This window comes from Physella acuta, unplaced genomic scaffold (genome assembly GCF_028476545.2).
Source record: "Physella acuta isolate Inbredline_101_S28 unplaced genomic scaffold, ASM2847654v3 ptg000087l, whole genome shotgun sequence".
In the NCBI taxonomy this organism is placed as follows: domain Eukaryota; kingdom Metazoa; phylum Mollusca; class Gastropoda; family Physidae; genus Physella; species Physella acuta.
The window spans coordinates 136961-160587 of NW_026731607.1; the positions used below are offsets into that span (position 1 = coordinate 136961).

Here is a 23627-nt window from a genome sequence, read left to right on the forward strand (position 1 = left end):
GTTTTTCTTAACTCAGCTTTGCGTTTGTTTGTTTGTTTGGTTGTTTGGATGTTTGTTGTTAAAATTGACATCGAAAATTAGCCCACTTCTGATTGCTCTAGAGATCTGAAATTTGGCAGGCAGGCTACTTTCTCCTAACAATTTCAGATGCAATCATAAAAACTAGCAATTAGAGACCGTAATTAGCTTAATTTAATTACGCCCGAAGGACCATAAAATTGAGGACATGATTTCTAAAGGTACCGACAAGACTGGAGGCCTATTGACACAGTTACTTCGGCCCCAATCGATGTGAGCGCGCTGGCTGTGATTGTATAGTGGTTAGTACTTCGCGTTGTTGCCCTGTCAACCCAGGTTCGAATCCTGGTCGCTCAAGATTTTTAGTCCGTGTATTTATAAACACTTAGTCAAGTCATACTTAATCAAGTCATTAGATAAAGTAGAAAATAAACTATATAAAAAACTTTTTTAAAAAACATGTTTTTCATGTGTAGCAACGGACTAAAAAGGAGAAAATAAAATACTTAAAAAAAACTTTTTAAAAAACCACGTTTTTCTTGTGGACTAAAAAGTAGGAAATAAATTTTTCTTTTGTGCTTCCTCGAGCTGTGCAGATTTTTGTGATGACTGACAAAAAATGTGGGTCGGGCAGATGGGTCGGGAAATTTGATGGTGAACGTAGGTGTGCAAATAGCTGATAAGATGAAATAGACATTATGTACTTATCATAAAATAATATTCTGGATTTTTGTCTTGTTGCTGGACTTTTGTGTAGGTTAATTTTTTAACAATATCCAGATACCTCATAAATAATCTAATGCACAATGTGTTTTTAGACATTTTATAATTGTGTATGCATAATTTATATTGTATAAACGAATGATGAGAAAGCATGAGCATTTTTATCTCTGATAAAGTCATATTCTGAGTCTGGGTGGTTGTGTTGGACTAGTTTTAAAGTGTGTACCCTATTTATTTCATGAGTAACTGTTTCCTAGGGTGGAGTTCAGTGTTTGGATTATTGACCTTTGTTAAACATTTTTTTGGTTCAATAATTTTTTAATACATACGGATGAGTAAATAAACATTAATATTGGTGAAATAAAGTGGTCAAATCATTACTTGAGTTGTCTCTGTTGGTGTGGCTGTTGTCCCATCTGTCTTGGTTACTGCACAGTGTAAGTTGTAAGTGAGGACTGTCTCAAACACAATGTTATCGGCTCTCATACCATTGTGTCACATCTCTAGTCAGATTCTCTTGCTATATCTGGCATGAGCAACAAACAAATTTAGGGGCAGTAACTCTATGATAATGCAATACTTTAGCACGTGCTTCATATAAGTGCAGGGGGAAATCAAATGCATCCATGAGAACTGAAATTTCATTGATTAGATCCTCGTTTTAAAGACAATATCACGTATTCACACTTGAAGTGGTTTTAGTTTTTTATTTAATGACTTTAAATATTATAAGCGGTTCTTCGATTATGTGCATGAGCGCTTGGTTGAATACCCACCTCTTCCATTTCTCTTGACCTATATTTACTCTAGCCGACCAAGAACGGCGGGCATAGAATAAACAAAGCCTTTCTGTCACTACTAACATCTTTAAATAATATCGAATTCGCCGGCAGAGGCGTAGCGACCCTTCCCGGCGCCCGGGGCGAACTTTCAATTTGGCGCCCCCCCCCCCGCTTATATATATATATATATATATATATATATATACATGTGTGTGTGTGTATAATTATGTGTGTGTGATAGTGTGTTTATATATAAGCTTGTGTGTGGGTAAGAGTGTATTTGTGTGTGTAAGCGTGTGTGTAAGGGTGTATGCTACAGTCCGGACAAGGTTTAATAATTACATTGTATGATTTTCATTCCTTAAAACTTTACGACAATTTAATTCCCATTAAGATGCTTTTAATTTTTTTTGCTAAAGATTAGTAATGTCAGTAAAAAACAATAAGCCTGATCTGTGTTAGAGGGTAGTTTGTAGCTAACGCTAATATGTTTAGACCAGCCTTTTATGTTCTAGTTTTGGAACGATCTCTGTTGTGATATGGTACATAGTTGGATTCGAAGTTTGTTAGAGTAAGGACACACAAGTGACATACAAGAAGAAGTTATCAGAAATATTTATTGTTCACATTGGAATACGACATGGGTATTTCGTTGATTGGTTGATGGTATGACAAAACAAGCTAGAGAAAACAAACTGAATCCAACGGATGTTAACAGCTCGTAGTCTTGGATTTCGCAGATTTGCCCTGCCTTATCGCACACAGAGTTTCTTCCAGGCATCTCTTCGGGGGGGGGGGGGGGGGGGGCGAAGCCCCCCGAAAAAATTTTACCGCCCCCCTTCTCGAACGAAATGAAATTTATATAATTTATATATAGAAAATATATACGTTTAACAGTGTCCGCCGTCCGCCCCCCGAAGAAAGTCTACCGCCCCCCCCCCCTCGAAAATTTCAAGTGCCCCCCGGAGAAAAAAGTCTGGAAGAAACACTGCTCGCACAACGTCAACAACAAATGCAGAACTAATTGTATTGATTGAAGAAGCAGTAACAATCAATTTAATGATAGCCCATGACGTTCTGATTATAATCAGCAGCAATAAAACGCGTTTTAACACTCTAAGAAAATGTAGAATTCAAATGCATTGTCAAAAAAATTCAATCAGGATCTATAACTAAATGTGGTCTCTTTTACTGTATAGCTTGGAGCTAGATTACAGACAGTGGAGAATGAAATAAGAGCATGGAAAAAAAGTGGTGGTTAGTGGCTTAGGGATTCAAGAATCCGTGATATTTAGTTCTCTTTAATATAGTTCAGTGATCCAGGTAAGATGTAATGCAATCAATCAAAAGTATCTGATCTCTCACGTTGAAGTTGAGAGAATCGTAAAAATCTTACAAAGAACTAGTCGCGTCTTTTTTTAAAACAAAACTAGCTATTGAAATTTTACATTACGCGTTAATACACTTGGTTTCTTTACTAAGTGTTAAGAGAGTTATCTACTCACCAATCCAGTACAAATACTTGCGATTTTTGTTAGCGAAAAAAGCGCCCCCCACACACACTCATCACAACCATCTTGGACAAAGTTTGTAGAGTGGTTTTTAACGTAACTGACTTTTTTTAAAAATGTTACACAATTATACAATGCACAGTACAATTCGTTTCTTTCTGAGAGCTAAAGGTTGTTTACTCAGAATCCTGTGTAATTTTGCTATTTTATTTAGCCTAAAAGCGCCCCCTGCACCATCTTGATAAAAGTCACTGACGGATTTTACAGTTCAACAATCGTACAATACGTTTTAATACAATTGGTTTCTTTTAATAGCGGTAACGTTTATCGACTCAACAATCTAGTGTAAATTCTTCCGTTTTAAGTCTCGAAAAAGCGCCCCCCCCCCCCCCCCCCATCTAGGAAAAGCTTCAAAGCGGTTTTGCCGGTCACTGTTTCTTAAGAGTATATGTTTTACAGTTAGTAGTCGAGGTAGAAAACAGTTAAATCAGTATGTAAAGGCTTGTAGCCATTACATTTCTTAACTTAGACAGTTTATAATTCAAAACTGCAGCATAAAATCAGCTTTAAAATTTTTTTCCCACCCCTTTTGGCGCCCCCATAGGGTCGGCGCCCGGGGCGGCCCCCCCCGCCCCCCCCTAGCTACGCCTCTGTTCGCCGGCCCCATGAGATCCCCCCTTCCCCTGTACTCCCATACAAAGATTGCCAGCACACGGCTAAGCTGCCGGCTTGCTATCTATTGCAGTGGCGTAGGAAGGGGGGGGGGGGTCATAACCCCCCCCCCCCCCCCATAGACCCCTCGGTATATATAAAAAAGTATGAGTGGGGGTGCAAATCGAAAGTTTGAGGGGGGGTGCAAATCAAAAGTTTGAGGGGGGGTGCAATTTTTTTTTAGTTACAGAATATCCAGATCTAGTTATTTGGATTAAAACTCCTTAGATTAATATCTTAGTTGCCCATCAGGACCTAGTGAGCAAAGGGAATATTGAGTTCACATATTTAGTTGTTCTCAGAAAATGAGACATTCTGGTCAATTCTAGATTTATGCCTAGCTTCCTTTAGTAGTTTTAAATATTGAGATTGATCTAGGTACCCATCTGTGTTTGGTGTTCTTGGATATGAACCTGGGTTTAGAGCTCAGGACTTTTGGGTCAGGAGTCGTGCGTTCTACGCCCTATTGTAAACTCGAAACTTTTAATTTTAAAAAAAATCAAAATATGCCACAGTTAGGCCTAATTAATTAGCTTGTTATTTCGTTGGCGTCAAGACAGATTTATCGTAAGAATATAAGAAATCATCAACTTATGTATCTAAAACTTTAGACAATTGTGGAAAGTGCGAACGGCGTATAGGTGGAGGTGGGGAGGGCTATGTAGACATCACAATCATTGAATTATACTCTGTATTGTTTATAACAAAAACAAAACTGCATAAACAATGTAGGCCTAAAAACAAATACGGCAGTACCCGTGTTATTTTAACCCAACTCAATGGGCAGTTATGTCGCGGTAAACCTATTTAGGCCCTATAATAAGGTAACCGACATTTAGGCCTAAACTAGGCCTAGATAGAAACAGGCCAGGGATGGCGTTCTTTAAAGGGCGACTGTAAATTCAACTTTCTTGTATGCTTTAAAATGGATGACACCTAAGATGTTGGAGGTATGGTTTTTTGACGCTTATGTTGTGCTTACTAGTTTTATTTGGGCCTAGTTTAACCTCTGTATGTTATTAATAATTTCTTACATAGAGTGGTTTGAAATTCTCTTTTTTCTTTTCGCGTCTGCAAGCAAACAAGTGCCAACAGTCTTTATCGTCCGTTCTATAACGACATTATAATATTCTCATGGATATTTACATTTGTACAATGTTAGTGTGCATTTCCAGCTTTCTCACGCCTAATATAAATTCGTGAATGACTGTTCACTAACTATTGTGACACGGATATGCCGGTTGAGTTTCACTCCCATTAGCCAGGGAGGTCAATTCCAACAAACTGGCAAATAGTGGACTGAATCAGTCTCACGAAGGTGCTGGTTTGAAACACTACATGTTGGTCGCTTATTCATCCGTAGGCTCTATCCAGGCTCTACTTCCCTCACCACCAGCCGCGGGACGTCGTCCTCTTCAAGACTTTTCTCTCCGGGGGTGCACTAGGGGGGGGGGGGGGGGCGGACACTGTCAAAAGTATATATTTTCTATATAAATTCCATTTCGTTCGGGGGGCGGTAGACTTTCTTCGGGGGGGGGGGCGATGCAATATATATATATATATATATATATATATATATATATATATATATATATATATATATATATATATATATATATATCAGGGGCGCCTAAACATTTTAAGCCTGAGGCCCCGCCCAAGCTTAATCCGCCCCTGCTTGAATGCCAAGAACTTTAGTTTGGTATAACATGTCACAGCATGTGCCTACACAATCATGAGATCATGTGACCCATATATCATGAGATCACATAACCCACACATCATGAGATCATGTGACCTACACCAAATGACATCAACTATGCTGACTAATGCCATTACTGGGCCCATCAGTCTCAGCTTGTCAGTTAATGACATTAGATCTAGACTATAGATCTAAATTTAGATCTAATGCAATAAAAACATTGACCTCGCCCATTAACACCTGCTGCTCCAGACCATCAAATTCAGGTACAGGATCCCCCCCCCCCCCCATCAAATACAGGTACATGATTCCCATCCCCCCCCCCCCCCCATCAAATACAGGTACAAGATTCCCACACCCATCCCATCAAATACAGGTACAGGATCACCCCCCCCCCCCCATCAATTACAGGTACAGGATTCCCACACCCATCCCATCAAATACAGGTACAGGATCCCCCCATCAAATACAGGTACAGGATCCCTCCATCAAATACAGGTACAGGATCCCCCCCCCCATCAAATACAGGTACAGGATTCCCCCCCCCCCATCAAATAAAGGTACAGGATTCCCACCCCCATCCCATCAAATACAGGTACAGGATTTCCATCCCCATCCCATCAAATACAGGTACAGGATTCCCACCCCCATCCCATCAAATACAGGTACAGGATCCCCCCCCCCATCAAATACAGGTACAGGATCCCCCCCCCCCATCAAATACAGGTACAGGATTCCCCCCCCCCCATCAATTACAGGTACAGGATCCCCCCTATCAAATACAGGTACAGGATTCCCACACCCATCCCATCAAATACAGGTACAGGATCCCCCCCCCCTATCAAATACAGGTACAGGATTCCCACACCCATTCCATCAAATACAGGCACAGGATCCCCCCCCCCCATCAAATACAGGTACAGGATCCCCCCATCAAATACAGGTACAGGATCCCCCCCCCCATCAAATACAGGTACAGGATCCCCCCCCCCAGTGGCGGATTAAGGGGGGTGCTGAAAGGGCTGCAGCCAGGGGCCCCCGATTTTTAGGGGCCCCCAAATTTACCGCCTAATTGTTGGTTTTCATTATAAAAACTAAAGTTTCAATGTTTGCACCACAATCTTCAATTATTTTTTTTCAAAATTTCTAACACTTGCACACACTTGCGGATAAATAATAAATAACACCAGTCAATCATCACCTACTACCCAGACATCTATAATAAATGCTGAGTGTGTCAAGTCCTTCCTTCTCCCTTCCTTTCATCATCACTACAGATTTTAGAACTGTAAAAATACACACCTCATGTGCTTTTTACTTTCATTGCATTTACTTGTTGTTAAAAAACGGATGGATTTGTTTATATAACAATAAAAATTACAGTAGGATAAAAAAAAACTAAATTAAAATCTTGTAGAATTTTGCCAGGGGATGTAATTTTAAAAGAAATTCAACTCATGCTAATAAAAAATGTGAATTCCATTTTTACAGACGTGTTTAGGACATTATTGTAAGAATATTATAATTTTTAATTAGCATGGATTGGTAAAATGCACTGTAGGTAAAACACGAATTTTTAAAATACTGCCTTTTGTTTATTTTATGGATAGGTTGTGGTATTGTAATAACAAATTTAGAATTGTTTATTTTTCACATGTTTTTCGCATGTTTCGCCTATATCCAAGCTTCAGTGACTTAGATAATACTGAGAGAGCCACCTAATACAAAGGCTAACGTGTATAAATTCTTTTGCTAAATTCCCATCAGTTGATTTTTTTTGTCCTGTCTGTATTTTCATTAGCATTTGTTTACTTATTGTTTTTCCTTTCATTTCACACACACAGACATACACACACTACACACACACACAAACACACACACATATATATGGTGACAGGACAAATGATCTCAGGACAAATGATCTCAGGACAAATGATCTCAAGACAAATGATCTCAAGGACAAATGATCTCACGGACAAAAGATACCAGGACAAAATATATCAGGACAAATGATACCACGGACAATTGATCTCAGACAAAATATCTCAGACAAAATATCTCACACCTAAATTTTAATAGTGTATTGGGTGACTTTAGTTGATCTGAACAATTTTTATTAGCTGTTGTATGGTTTTGTTTAATATGTTTAATATTGTTTATAGGCCCATATGATAATTGTAAGAAATGTTTGCCGTATAAATGTATCATATTGCACTTTTAAAATTAGGATTATTACTATAGAAGATTAAAGAAATTGTTCGATAGACAGCGTAGGCGGGCTTGCCAAACATGAGACAATCCAACCATGTCAGGTGGACGAAACTAGATCAAAGAGGATGAAATAACAAAAGAGAAACACCTTCGTATCAAGGTGGCAGCCCGCTTTGATGGTAGAGACATGCCTTAAGGGAAAGACATCCGCCCTCCATGAACAATACAACTATTAGCTAAAGTCAATAGTTATGCGTCGTTCACACCTTAGTGATCAGGTGACAAATGCTTATTTAAGACAAACAGCGGTCATCGCGGAGTTAGAAAATGTCGAGCAAGAGTTCACAAAATACATGATCACCTAGTATTGGAGAGGTGTGATCATAACGATGTACTGTCAGCAAAGAAACGTAAACGTTATGTTTGTGTTGATCATGCAATAAAAACAATAATTTTACGTTACGAACCTAGAGATCCATTAACATTTTTGAAAGATATTTCGCATGTTTTAAACATTATTGTTGTATAGCTACCGTTACTTTGTTTTATACATTATCATTTATCATACCTTTCAGGCTAAAGGAGAAAGTTTGTTTTAATTTTTATCTTTTCAAATCAAAGGCCATTACAAAGATTAAGTTAAATAAAATAAATCTTTTGATGGTTTGTTAAGTTTAACAAATTCATTTTATTCACAATTATTATGCATAAAGAAAGTAAATAAAACCATATTGATAGTCAATTTAAAAAAAAGTTCAAATGAACTAAAATCATTGTACATACTATCAACATTTTGCTGTGAAATATTTTGTCTGAGATATTTTGTCTGAGATCATTTGTCCATGATATCATTTGTCCTGATATATTTTGTCCTGGTATCTTTTGTCCTTGAGATCATTTGTCCTTGAGATCATTTGTCATGAGATCATTTGTCCTGAGATCATTTGTCCGTGAGATATTTTGTCTGAGATAATTTGTCCTGAGATCATTTGTCATGGAACCCATATATATATATATATATATATATATATATATATATATATATATATATATATATATATATATATATATATATATATATATAATATATATATATATATATATATATATATATATATATATATATATATATATATATATATATATATATATATATATATAGACATGGGGCCCCCAAGAAATTTCAGCCGGGGGCCCCGCCTAGCCTTAATCCGCCCCTGCCCCCCCCCCCCCCCCATCAAATACAGGTACAGGATCCCTGTTAGACATGCCGTGGTGTGTGGAGTCAGACAAGCAGTGGTGTGTGGAGTCAGATAGTGGTGTGTGGAGTCAGAAAATCAGTGGTGTGTGGAGTTAGACATGCAGTGGTGTGTGGAGTCAGACAAGCAGTGGTGTGTGGAGTCAGACAGTGGTGTATGGAGTCAGAAAATCAGTGGTGTGTGGAGTCAGACAGTGGTGTGTGGAGTAAGACAAGAAGTGGTGTGTGGAGTCAGACAATAAGTGGTGTGTGGCGTCAGACAGTGGTGTGCGGAGTCAGACAGTAAGTCAGACAGTGGTGTGTGGAGTCAAACAGTGGTGTGTGGAGTCAGACAAGAAGTGGTGGGTGGAGTCAGACAAGAAGTGGTGTGTCGCAAATATTTTCAGTGGCAGCATTGGTACTGTCGAATTCACAAATTATGAATTACTGAAATGTAGGAAATGAAACAACTAAATAGAGGCATATGATACGCCGCGGGTCGGCTCGTAAACAATAAATTACTTCGTAAAACAGAAAAAATATATCTAGATCTAACCGTTGAAAAGTATTTTAGCTATTGATAAACACTCAGTTTTAATAATTTTATCTATAGTTTATTATTCTCTACACTTCCTTTGGTAATTAATGTCTTTTAGAAGTACACATTAAAATTTTATTCTATATAAATTTAATAATAAATGCTCTTTAGTCTTTAGGAGTCATCCATTACGACGATTTTTTACACCCCCCCCCCCCCTCCTGTGACAGATCGTCACAAAATACCAGACCCCCACCTACTAAAATGACGTCAGACCTCATCCCACAAACCCTTTCAAAATTGCGTATTTTTTTAAAACATCGATTTCTTTCTAAAATATTGACTGAGCTTAGTCAACAGAGCATATTAATCAATGTACAATTTACATAAAATGTCTCCAAAAAATGTGAAATAACTGTTACAATTCAGTTTCCAGCATCACTTTTAAATACAAAAGTGTGACTTCACACTACTTGAATCCCCCCCCCCCCTTATAAATGTGACGTCATTTATCATGGTAATTCAGTGATTACAGGATAAACGGAATATGTTATAACTTACAATGCAAGTCTATCGCTCCCCTAACGGAATATGTTGTAACTTACAAGTCTATTTATCGCTCCCCTAACGCAGCGATGCCCTGGGAAAAAGTCTACATAGAAATGGATTTCCTACAGGCAATCACATAAAACGAGTTATATGTTGCTTCTAGTTTGTCGTTATGACCCACCCTGGTCAGGAATCTCACACCATCCAACTTTTCTACGCTTGTCTTTGACGTCATCATCTTGTCCATTGGTCAGGACATGTTATTTCACAGGAAAATTTGGATAAGTCTACACATCAGTGAGATTATCATGTGTAGTGTTTCTTTCAGCCCCCCCCCCCCCCCCCCCCCCGCGCAGTAAATAAGAGTTGCTAAGACAAATCATAAAAATGAATTATCTTTTATCACCCCCGGACTAACAATTTTCTTTACGTTACACAAAGCGGGCACTTTTCAATGCCAAACGATCCTCTATTAAACTATCCCCAGCTACAACTGTACACACTAATGTAGCTAAAACTTAATCATGCACACACTCTAAGCCAAAATTAAATGGTTGCTGCTGTACGTGTATAAGAAACAAAAACAATGGATTTATTTATGAAGGCCTGGAGAAGAGAATTGGAAAAAAAAAACAATGGCATTTCATGACTATGTAGGCATGTCCTGCCGAGTCAGAACAGAAATGTAAGGTTAGTTAGTCTAACAATAATAACAGGAATGTGTAGGAAACCCGATGATTGTTTGCACACAAATCATTGGGCCTAGGGAGAGTTACTGGACCTGACAGGTAACTGAAGGTTCAGTTCTTCTACTGGCCATTGATAGAAAACCAACATTGGTAATCACTCATTTATTCATAAACTACAGCTTACTATATTTAACAATCCAGTCAAAGGTATTGTTAAGTAGGCTTTCACCACTAGAAATAGGTATCAGAATATTGATATTTATAATTTCATCTGAACAATAAGCAACTCCTTAAAGCTTAACCATTCTCACACAAAAATAAAATTGAGAACAATGTTGAAAAATGCATTTATTTACAAACGAGTGTGATTATTTAACGTAAGTTTAGTAACATTGCTTTTATTGAGATAATGTAACAGAAAAAAAAATGTAGTCATTAACAAAATAAAGAAAGCAAATAAAAAAAATGGGTATCACGTAATAAGTGGTCAAAAACTACTACAGAGAAAAGAGAAAATTACTGAGTTTCAATTTGTTTAAAGTCTATGCAGAAGATGACTGTTATGATGCATTTGGCTGAGGAAATCGGTGCGCAGGATTGATGGTGCGGCCGTATATTGAACGAGTGAATGTGTGACGAGATACGAAAGATAGTGACGTTTAAGGTTAGAGAGTTGGTTGCTATGAGCTTGTGGGTGAGCAGTTGAATCCTTATCGTCGGTGTGGAAGGACGTGTGTTGTTGTAGATACGAGATTAAAAGATTTAGATATATATACGAATTACTTGGTTCATCTTATCTCTGAACGTCGTATCGTAGATTCGTTTGAATGTGACATAACCTAGTGGTTCTCAAGGTATAATACTCTCTCCCTGGTATTGGAGAGGAGTGAAATGGTAGCTGGCTGAATTAAATAAATAAACACTCTCACTGTACTGCAACATAACCGTAACATGGTGAATCCAGTTATAACATGGTGGAGTTAGCCAAACAACGATATATATTATATAGCCAACGACCGTCCTATGAAGACTCTGGAAATCCGACTGGAAAGAAGAATCTATTCTGAAGTTACCCGTGTTGTGAGAACCGGTGGAAATATATAGGAACAAGATAACCATCGATATAGATCTACGTCGTTTCAGTACAACACAATTTAACTACGGACATTTCTGATTGTTCACCGTTAGCTGAATACTCCGATGACCTAGTCAGCTGTGTCAGCGCAACCTTGACCGTGAACCGTTTAAAACATGGCGGCGGCAGGAAGAAACTAAAGTGATGTGTGTATAAACATTTAGACCTATTCTGTATCAAGTATCAACGTGGATTACTTCATTTGTGGAAGACAACGAGAAGAACCTGTGTGTCTGGATGTATTGAACAAATCAAGGGGATCTGTGTTGTGTGCCGGGACGTATTGGACAAGTCAAAGTCAAGACTCAAGGTCAAGAGGATCTGTGTTTCAAGACGTGTTGTTGTACAAGCAAAGCTGCTGCAAGGGGATCTGTGTGAATTCGTTTTTTAAGATAAGTGCCACCAGTTTTTAACTATTTAGAGTACATCTGTGGGGTGTTTTACCACATTGTTGTTTCAGCTATCATATAGATTATTTATATATTAGTTGTATAATTGTATACGTTAGGAATTGGATCTAGATCTAGATCTAGAATCTAGATCTGGATTCTGTGGTCAGTTAATGAACTTAATCATTTTAATGGTGATCTAGCTAATAGATCTAAATATTCTAAATTGAAGGGTCATATATTGTGTCATATAAATATTAAATAAGAGTACTGCTGTGAGTAAGAAGGTGATTGGTCACTTCTTAAACAGGTGAATCTAGGGCTCAGATCTAGATTGATTTGGATCTATTGGTGGATACATTTTGTTGGATCTAGAATGGACACAGAAGAAATTAGGAAAATGTATAAGTTAGGACAGAGTCTGGAATATAAGGGTGAAGATTTAGAGAACTGGGTAACTAGGCAAATGAAACTAGTAGAGGAGACAGCTAGTAGGGCCTATAAATGTGAAATAGCTAAACAGGAATTAGATATAGAGAAAGTTAGGGTTGAAGCTAATGAGCAAGCTAGAATAGTAATAGAGATTGAAAAAGTAAGGTTGGATTATGAAGCGAAATTGGAACAGGCTAAATTAGATAATGTGGGCAAGCAAGTAACTAAGGAGGTTAGAAATTATGAAAGTAACATTTTAGGGAAGATCCCAAAATTTGACGAGTGCAAGGATAACCTTGACTCGTACATAAGGAGATTTGAAACGATAGCAAGAACTACCAATGTTCAGGAGTCACAGTGGGGGACACAGTTATTGGTATTGATAGGAGGTAAGGGATTGGATGCATGCCAGGGTTTAACAGAAGCTGAGATGAAAGACTATAGAATTCTCAAAAAGACTTTGTTAGAATATTACCACCTAACAGAAGAAGCTTACAGAGTAAAATTTCAGGAATTATTACCAGAAAACACAGAGGATTTCAAAATCTTTTCAAATAATATTAGATATCTAGTACAAGTTTTGACAAATGGTATGATGCTTCAGGATTAGAGTTAACAGTAGAAAATTTGAAGGAATTTATTCTAGTAAACAAGGTTTTGACCTCAGTCCATAAAGATTTATTTGGTTATCTCCAAGAAAGGAAACCCAGAACCTTAGCTGCATGTACTGACCTATGTCAAAAATATCAGGCTGCCCATCCACATAAAACCATTAGGAAAGAGACAGAATTTGGTCATATGTTTTTAGCTCAGGGAGTAGAAAGGAATTGTAGTAAAATGATAGACAACAAGAATATCAGAAGGAATAATGCAAGTCCAAATGTAGTTTCCCAGGGAGCATATAAAACCATTCATTGCTATAATTGTCAAAAGACAGGTCATTTAGGGAGGAATTGTCCTGATAGGGTTAGAGTTAGGGGTGAGGTAGGAACTAGACCACAAGTTAGATGTTTTGGTTGTAATGGGTCTGGGCATATGAGGAAAGATTGCAGAGAATTTCAAGAGTCAGGGAGAAATAGTTATAATCAAGACCAGGATAGTGTATACATAGCAGTGTTAAATAAAAATTGTCAGGGGATGAACACTTTCAAAGCTTCTGTGAATAGGATGAACGCAGTGACAATTAGGGATACTGGTGCCTCCATTATTGCTGTTAGAGATAAATTTGTTAAACCCCATCAGTACACTAATAAAAGGAAGCGTGTAAATGTGTGTGGAGGTAGAAGCTATAGTTGGCCTGTGGCTAGAGTTTTTGTCAGATCAAAACCGATTACCGGATATGTAGATGCTGTGGTTTTTAGGAAAGGCCCGTATGGCTTGACAATAGGAAATGTTCCTGGGGTAAGAGGTTATAGTGAAAGTAGTAAAGTCCAGAACTTAGAAAACAAAATCAGCATCCTTGAAAAGGAAATAGGAAAACTTGTTAGTAAAGTACATGAGTTGACCAGTCTGATAAAGTATGATGGCTCTGACAAGGTAGATAGTACTAAGGTAAATATAGGAGATAGGAATCAGAATAGAAATAGAAACAGAAAATGGAGTAAGAAAGATGATACAGAACAAAGTAAGGCACAATGTTTTATGGCTAGAGATGGAGATGGGGAATTGAATGATTTACAGTGTGCTCTGGTGACTTCTGCTGATGGAACTGAGACTATAAAGATTAATGATCCAAAGTGTGTTTGGGCTGACATATTTAGAGCAAATTTGCCTGATGCTAGTGATTGAATTTTTTTTTACTGAGGTAATCGTCAAGGAAAAGACTCTGTAAGATATGATATATATACATGTAGACATGTTGATATGTTGATGTGCTTGGTTGAAAGTACTCTGAGTTTTGTTGATTAATATATGACGATGTGGGTTGATGAAGCTTTGACATAAAAGTTGTTATGATAATGATAAGTAATAATATGATAAGTTCTTTTTGTTGATGCATGATGATTACATTAATGTTATGAACTTATGATGTCTATAGTCACTTTGATGGGGTTTGATTGCTTCTGATATAATAAGTGTTGATGTGACTATGTTTACTTCTCTAGGTTGATGAGAATCTTAAGGTTACCTGATCCATGATGTGGAAATATTTTGTTGTACTATAATGATTTACTGAATTGATTATTTTTCTAGGTTGAGAAGTCTTTATGCTGAGTTGATATGGTTATATCATGTGTTAATAGGACTTTATTACAGGAGCTGGGGGATCCAGTGCCATGTTGATTAAGATGTATTAGTGATATTGTATGTAAAGATGGGAACAACCACAGATGTCCACTAAATGGTGGCACTGGGGGCTCTGTTTGCCATCACAAGTTGTGTTGGTCTAAACTAATGGGGTGTTGGGTATAATTTTTCTTTTATAGCTACTGGTGTCAAGAGATGGACATTGCAGAGTAGAGTGATGAGAAGTGTGTGAAAACCCAAGAATACTTATCTGAGGGAGAAATTCAAGAGAAACTATTAATTGAATGCGAGTGATTAAAAGAAAATTGTGTGGGAGTAAAATTACAATGTAATGTAGTTATAAGAATTGGGAAATAGAATGAATGTTCATGTATAGCACCTAGTTGATATTGTTAGGTTAAAAGTATGTTGAAGATGATATGTTGGTAGACATAGTTGGACTTGGTGAAAATGTTCGAAGCTAATGGGACTAGCTTAAATGGGGAGGGGGGTAATGTTATGATATATGTTTTATAGGTATTGAATTGAGTACAGGTTGGTGCGCACACATAGTGAACACATGGGTATGATGACGCGGTACGAAAGATAGTGACGTTTTAGGTTAGAGAGTTGGTTGCTATGAGTTGATGTGTGAGCAGTTGAATCCTTATCGTCGGTGTGGAAGGACGTGTGTGGTTGTAGATACGAGATTAAAAGATTTATATACGAATTACTTGATTCCTTTTATTCCTGATTGTTCGTCGTGGATCTATTTGAATGTGACATAACCTAGGGGTTCTCAAGGTGTAATACTCTCTCCCTGGTATTGGAGAGGAGTCAAATGGTAGTGGCTGAGTCAAGTAAAGTAAACCCTCTCACTGCATAACTGTTGTACACATAGAGAACTCAGCAGTTATAACAAGTAGCATCATGAACAGCTATTTCCACCCTCTTTTTTCCTACAAAGACTGTCTTTGGACACCTCTTCCAAATTAAATTGTGAAAAGATTCATTCACATTCTGTGTACCGCTGTGCAAACACTTCTCTAATAATGCATTGGATGAGAGGAACTCAAATACTGCTTTCATTTCATCTGTTACAAATTTGGCAGCTTATTCTTATTTGCTTTATCTCATGTCCTTTTTTCCAGTACACCACTGTTCACAATCATCATGTACACCTGTTTTATGTTTCCAAAATTTTAAAGCCTTAGTTTTAAGAAAGTAAAAAAGATTTGTTAAAGGGAATTAATGCTAAAATTTGTGTTTATCACTGTAATTTTTAAAATATCTTTTTACTGACGGTTGTTGAACGTGTCGCTAGTGTGTATTGTGTTTCAAAGCCAGAAAAGAAAAAACAGTTTAAAAGATTAGCAACACCAGGCAATCAATCTAGCCACATAGACTTTAAACACTAAATGATAAATGTATAGGTAACATTAAAATGATCACTAAAATTTTAAAACCTTAGCTTATAACTTAACAAAGTTTTGTTAAAGATAAAGGGAAGTAATACTAAAATATTTGTTTATAACTCAAATTTTATTGTAACCTTTTACTGACGTTTGCAGCAAAACCTAAGAATTTTTTGGATGTTCTTTTTATATTCTTGGTGGCTTATGTGTGTAAAGATTAGTGACGTAATGCCACAAAATTAACCACATACGATTTTCATTTTAGCCACACAAGCATATAATATTGATACATTTGTAATTCAACTTTAATCACTAACAGTGAAATCTATTTATTGGTAACACAAAATAATGTCCAAAATTTTAAAGCCTTAGCTTTAAGAACGTTTTCTTAATTATTATTTCTTTTTTAAAAATACATACTAAAGAATCACAGCATTAAAAAATAAACCGGTAGTGATCTCCCCTAAACTTTCTCGAATATTCTTATATAAAACAACAGGGGATGGTAACTGGGGATATAGTTATGATTTTTAATCCATTTTAAATACTTAAACTTTTAAAAATAGAATATAATCTCATAAAAAAAACATTGCGCACCAAGCAAACGCCGAATAAAAACGCGTATAATAGTGCGCAATATTATTAGTACTTTAAAAATTTACATTAGTTTTTTGAGAAATCGGAAGTAGCGTAAATTACTACTTCCAGTCAACGGAAATTACTCAAAATTTAACAGAAGGTAGAGAATTAGATCTTTTACTTACATGTGAAATTTCATTTATCTATCTGAAATAGTACTCAAGTTATAGGCTTTTAAAAAATTCAAAGTAGGAAAAGTACCACTTCCGGTTATCGGAAATCGCTCAAAAGTTGATACGGATCTACGATTTTGATAAAATACTTATATATGAAATTTCATCAACCTAGCTGTAACGGTACTCAAGTTATCGTGTTTACACACGGACAGACACACACACAGACACACACACAGACATACGGACAGAATTGCAAAGTCCAGTTTTTCAGACTGGATTACGCATAAAACCTCTTAATTTTGATAAATCTGGATTGATAATTTTTGCCCGATTAAAATAAGTCCTCTATACTACGGATGTGATGAAGGACTGAGGTGTAATACGGTGAAAATTGTTAAAATTTCAAATGATTTTTGTGCACGATTACAATACTTTCTCTATAGCCTACTTCGTATATACGAGAAAGTAAAAATAGAAATATATTTAAAACAAATAATATAAATCCAAAAAAAAATAAACTTAGCAAGAGTAACCATACACATACAGAGCTTTCACGTTTTATATTCTTTTGACCGGCTATAAGCTAGAGGGTAGGCAGCATAATGCAGCATTAGAGCAAACATTAAATTAACTAGTTCTAAATCTTAAAAAATAAATAAATTCAAAACAAACTAGTGCACTAATACACATGACACGTTATTTGTTGAAAATTTAAAAAAAATAAAAACTTTTTTTCTTTCAAAACCCGATCAGGCTAGAACGATTATATATATATATCGGGGCCACAGGAAATACACCATGGAATCTGATGTTGGACAGGTCAGTTTTTTAATGGCCATTCTAACAGGTCCAGGTAAATGGGGCATGTGGCCATTTAGCAAATAAAGTAATCTATGGCATCATGTCAAACCTCCAGAGGTGGGTGTCAATGTACCCATACCTGTACCTCTTCCAATGTTCTCCTTTACTGGCTTACGAGGATCCTTCAGGGGAGATCAAAACTTCTATGGGAAACAGGTGAGTACTCGATTGTTTGGCTAGCCTTATGTTGATTGGCTGGCTGGCCAAGTGTACTCTAGCCTTATGTTGATTGGCTGGCTGGCCAAGTGTAGCCACTTGTTGAATGGCTGGCTGGCCAAGTGTAGCCTCTAGCCTTATGTTGATTTGCTGGCTGGCCAAGTAACACTTGCAAATTGTATACTTCACATGTAAACGATTCCGTTTACAATTATCATCCATATGGATGTCTCTTGAAATCGCCTCTCGCATTTACTATCTAGTCTGAACTCACTTTCTCACTTGAGTCACACATCATTATACTAAGACAATCAAGATAAGAACATAACTCACACCCAACCCACAGCAACCAGTTTCTACACCTCCATAAGCTCCAGCACTTCCAGGACATGTACATTTTGTGTACCAGTATCTGATGTACGTGGTGAAAATGCCATCCCTTTCTTGTTTGTGTGTCCATTGTCCTAGCGAATCTTGAAATGTCAGACTGGGTTAAGAACCAAATCTCGTTTAAAAACCTAGCAATGTTAATGAAACCACAGCACAAAGAAGCAATGAGCGGCGAACCTTTCGCTAAACCACGTACACCAACGCAGGCTAGATCAACATCTTTTGGCCCTAAGCCAAGGGATATAATTAGTTTTAAGCAACCATCTTTCTTGTACAAAATTAATTGATGAATAATATCAGGACTTAAACATGAGCTGTCGGCTCCTTTTTCTATTAGGTAAAGAACATGTTCTGTATCGAGCACTTTAATGAGACCTTTGCTTATAAGTGCAGATAGAGCAGTTTCATTTTTCTTTTCATTGACTAAATTGACTTCAGCACCTGCCTCACATAATACTTTTATTGTTTTGATGTCTTGTTGTTTGGCAACTAACATCAGAGGTGTGTAGCCTTCACTGTTTTGACAGTTGACACTAGCTCCTGCTTTTATTAGAAGTCTCACGACTTCACTGCGATTGTTGCATCTTGAAGAACATACAAATGTGAGCGGGTGAATGGATTATTTTGTATTATTTTATTTGTTGCGAATCTGGGAGTGCATGGTGGTCCAATGGGGAACGGCCACGGGGTCCCCTTCCGCTCGAAGCGGTCAGTATAAATTGGCCGCTCGGACGATTTTCTTCCTTTTTTGACCCGCGGCGAGATGTAGGTCGGGTCAGGTTTCTGTGTGGGCGCGTGGCGCACCTCACGCGTGGAGGTATTTGTTTTTTTATACTTTATCTTTAAGTGATTTGTATGAATGTTTCTCGTTTTCTTTCATTTTCGTCTAAAACGAGATAGTGAGCATCGGCATGTCTGGTATGCACGTGGTGTGTTATTTTGTTAAAATGTATTTGTAATGTTTTCTAAACCCGTGGTGTGTGTTTCGGACCACGTGGTTTAGGCCAGTGTGTTTAGGAGTGTTTCCTAAACTAGTGTGAATGCGTGTGTGCATTTACTTGATTGTTTTATGATGTGTTATTGACTAGGATTGGCTTAGTCAATAGTCAGTTGTTTTAGACAGTAATTAGATTAGTATATTTTAGTTGCCTCGAGTTTTAGGTTGTTTAAAATTAATGTGTGCTGTTTCGTGCAACGTCATGTTGAGTATCGCTTGCTTTGTGTCTGCCTTCATTGGGGCCTTAGCGGAGTGTGTTAACTTAATGTTATCAATATAGATGTTGTTTATGTAAACCAATGGCTTCGGGCTTCCTTGTGTAGGAAAGATTGGTTCTACGATGTATTTGTTTACACGTTATTTTTAAGTTGCTAGTTTCTTGGTTAGACAGTGGTTAGTTGTGTTTTTGAGAATTGCTTTAGAATTGTAATAGTAGGGATTAGTTTTACTCGAGGCTTTAGCTAGATAGAAGTAGTAGGTAGTATTTTGAACTTGTGTATATATTTATGTATATATCTGCCATTACCATGCATTTTTCTTATGTTTCCCTTTTCTTTTTCTCTTCCCCCCCCCCCTTCCAGTGAGGTTGCTTGGGCAACTTGGCTGGGTGTTTTGTTATATATGAATTGTTTTGTTTGATGTAAAAAGTTTGTTTCGTTTGGTTCTGTTTTGTGTCAGTTTTTATCTATTCTTTTTTTATAACTTTTGGTTCCTTATTTTGTTAAATAAATTTTATATTATTGTTAAAGTTTTTTTGTTTTCATTATTTAGACTAAGGTTAGGTTATTAACCAGTCTGGGTTTAGCCGGGCTTGCACTGACCGGACGGTAGTAATAGATAAGCCTAGGGAAGGGTAAGATAGATTTTAAGGTATCCCCCCCTAGCAGGGCTTACACATACAGCAAAGGAGTGTCGCCTTGGGTATCAGCATCATTTACATTCGCTTTATTTTCTAGCATAAACTCTATCATTTGCATATATGATCTTGGCAACAAACTGAATAAAGGTGTCTGTCCTGTGTTGTTTTTTAAATTGATATCTGCCTTAAACTCCAACAGAACTTTAGCACTTTCGATAGACTCACCATTTGTAGCGAAATGTAATGCACTATCACCGTTGTTATTTCGTTTATTAGTATCCGCCCCAGCTTGTAGCAGAGCACGCATTACCTCTTTTTTGTCTAATCTTTTTGAAGCTACCATTAATGGAGTGTTGCCTGCTTTGTCTTCCACATTCACATTAGCTTCATTTTGAAGGAGGATGTTTATTCTTTCTAGCAGAATATCATTATTACATACCATTTCACTGTCGTTCACTATAGAAGTTAGATTTGAGTATGATGTTCCATATGTTTCAAAAGTGACATTCACGTCGGCGCCTAATTTGATCAACAGTTCCATAACATTAGGATCTGTAGCTGACATTAAAGGTGATTTATAATCATGACTTGCATTAACATTGGCGCCTTCTTGCATTAGTAGTCTTATTATCTCCTTATACCCCTTTTCTGCAGCAATGTTTAATAATTGGGTTCCTTTTAGCCTTATCTGAGAACTAACATCTGACTTAAATTGTTCAATTACAAACACAAGCGATTCAATCTTATTTCCTCCGACAATAGATGTCAGTACCGCAGAAGCATCTATTTTAGCACCACGTTTTATCAGAAATTCTGCACAATCTAATTGCTCATGCACAATCGCAGACTGCAGTGCTGGGCATGATTCTTTACTGATCGTTGCTCCATGGTCAAGCAGCAAGTCTATAATGTCACATCTTCCAATCTCAGCAGCTACTTCCAAGGGATATTGATTGTTTACATCTGCGATGTGACGACAAATCATTTCTACTAAATCATAGCAGCCCGTCCTTATGCTTAAATTTAATACGCTTTCTGAACCATTGTAATAGTAGTTAGATTTTAGAGGAGCTCCAGCCTTAAGAAGAATCTGAACTATATCCAAATCGTCTTCTGTTATTTCTTGTTTACTGTCTAGTATTGAATCTAAAAATTCAAAAACAATATTATTAACTTCTCCATAGCTATCACTGAAGACAACGACACGACAAGCTAATAAAAGTTTGATAAAGTATTTGTCTTTCATTGAAACTGCATTTTGTAAAGCTGTTTTCCTATTTTGTGTCTGTTGGTCGAAAATAAATAGTAAGGATTTAAGCCCTAAGCTTTCAGCTAGTTGACAAGCACTGTTTGACACAGAAACATCGGGACAAGCTTTTACATCAGTTTGTTTTTTTTATTATGGTGTTTATCAATGGCAAGTTCAAAACTCCAATGGCTTTCATCAAAGCATCACACCCATTTTTATTTTTATGATTTATTTTTAAATCGCGTTTGTCATTGTCAAGAAGTCTTCGAACCAGCTCAGAGGACCCGGATGCTTGAATAGAAAGTAAAAGTGCCGTGTCACCGTCTTTGTTGTAACTGTTGATATCAGCGCCTTTATCAACCAGTAACAGAGCTATGTCAGTGAAACCTTTCTCAGCACATTTCAAAAGTGGTGTGTTGTCATCTTCGTCTCTCGTCTCTATATTAGCGCCACAAAATATCAGAATCTTTACCAAAAACTCTCTACCATACCTACAAGACAAAATCTGACCTTGGTCCTAACTTTCTTGGTTAACGTTGTTGTCTGTGTGTATCAGTTGATTAAAACATTCAATCATTTCTTTAGGTGAGCCAGATTGGGCAGCTTGCTCTATCAAGTGTAGGATATCACTACCAGAAGCTGAAGCATTTACACCGCTGTGTTTTGTCCCATCTCTAGTTAACTCTGGGCAGAAATGTGATGGGGACCCTAATACAAGCGATGTGCTGTTTGGCTGGCAACCTGGAGGCTCTGAAGGTAGATGCCTTCTTTTAGAGCTCTGACACAATGTTGGATTGGATTGATGTCCGTTTTTTCTTTTGTTTCTGGCATTCTTTCTAGGCATGTTAGGACCACATTTACCTGAAAAATGTTATTAAAAATTAGAACAGAATACGTATGTGTAATACACTTTTTAAATGTGATATTATATAACAAAATTATATACAAAAACTTTTAAAATTTATTTAAAACTTGTGTTCAAATATTGAAAGTGAAAAACAAATCCTTAAAAAACGTTTTCATACAACCCATATAATTCCTAACTTGTGTTTCTGTTTGAGAATTCAATATGTGTGTCTCGGTAACTAACTATAAAATTTATATTTACTGGATATTACCCAAAACTAATTTAATTAGATAATTTGTTTAAATCAAATATATTTTCAAAAATATAAACATCAACTGGTTAAATGTTGCATAAAGTCTTATTGATTTCTTATTAAATAAGTTTTTCTGATTTTACAATGATCATTAAAGACAAAGAACACAAATTATAATATTTCTACTACTAAATACATTAATAAACGTTTTACAACTTTTTACTTTCTCGTATATACGAAGTATAGAGAAAGTCTTGTAATCGTGCAAAAAAAAAAATCGAGATTTTTGCAAATCTCGACGTTTTACATCTCACTGATACGGAAAAACATAATTTTGCAATCTTGTCCGTATGTCTGTGTGTCCGTGTGTGTGTGTGTGTGTGTGTGTGTGTGTGTGTGTGTGTGTGTGTGTCCGTGTGTAAACACCATAACTTGAGTACCGTTACAGCTAGGTTGATGAAATTTCATATATAAGTATTTTATCAAAATCGTAGATCCGTATCAACTTTTGAGCGATTTCCGATAACCGGAAGTGGTACTTTTCCTACTTTGAATTTTTCAAAAGCCTATAACTTGAGTACTATTTCAGATAGATAAATGAAATTTCACATGTAAGTAAAAGATCTAATTCTCTACCTTCTGTTAAATTTTGAGTAATTTCCGTTGACTGGAAGTAGTAATTTACGCTACTTCCGATTTCTCAAAAAACTAATGTAAATGTTAAAAGTACTAATAATATTGCGCACCATTATGCGCTTTTTTATTTGGTGTTCACTTGGTGTGCAATTAATTTGTCTACGAGATTTTATTCTATGTTTAAAAGTTAAAGTATTTAAAATGGATTAAAAATCATGTCTACAGCCCGAGTTCCCATCCCCTGTTATTTTATATAAGAATATTCGAGAAAGTTTAGGGGAGATCACTCCCGGTTTATTGGTACATAGCTGCTGGACATAATATTTTATGAGGAACTGCATAATTTAGAAGGAAAT

General features: G+C 36.7%; 2 protein-coding genes across 2 annotated transcripts in view; one reads left to right on the forward strand and one right to left on the reverse strand.

The window, feature by feature from the left end:
- LOC131927282 (zinc finger protein 62-like) overlaps positions 1–23627 on the forward strand; it is a 107906-nt gene that overhangs the window by 31044 nt on the left and 53235 nt on the right. The gene's annotated exons all lie outside the window — the stretch shown is intronic.
- On the reverse strand, positions 17996–22379 carry LOC131927111 (ankyrin-3-like). The gene is made up of 5 exons (XM_059282779.1): positions 22144–22379; positions 21745–22026; positions 20328–21674; positions 18633–19014; positions 17996–18223 (listed from the first exon to the last, which is right to left on the reverse strand). The coding sequence occupies exons 1-5, from the start codon at positions 22377–22379 to the stop codon at positions 17996–17998; spliced, it is 2475 nt and encodes an 824-aa protein (XP_059138762.1).

Excerpts from the sequence above, each read along its gene's own strand:
- LOC131927111 (XM_059282779.1), bottom strand. The coding sequence starts at position 22,379 with ATGCCTAGAAAGAATGCCAGAAACAAAAGAAAAAACGGACATCAATCC. Across the intron at positions 21,675-21,744 it reads AATCATAAAAATAAAAATGG|AACTGATGTAAAAGCTTGTC; the intron begins GTGTGATGCTTT and ends ATAAAAAAAACA. Across the intron at positions 18,224-18,632 it reads AAGATGTTGATCTAGCCTGC|TATACAATTTGCAAGTGTTA; the intron begins GTTGGTGTACGT and ends TTACATGTGAAG.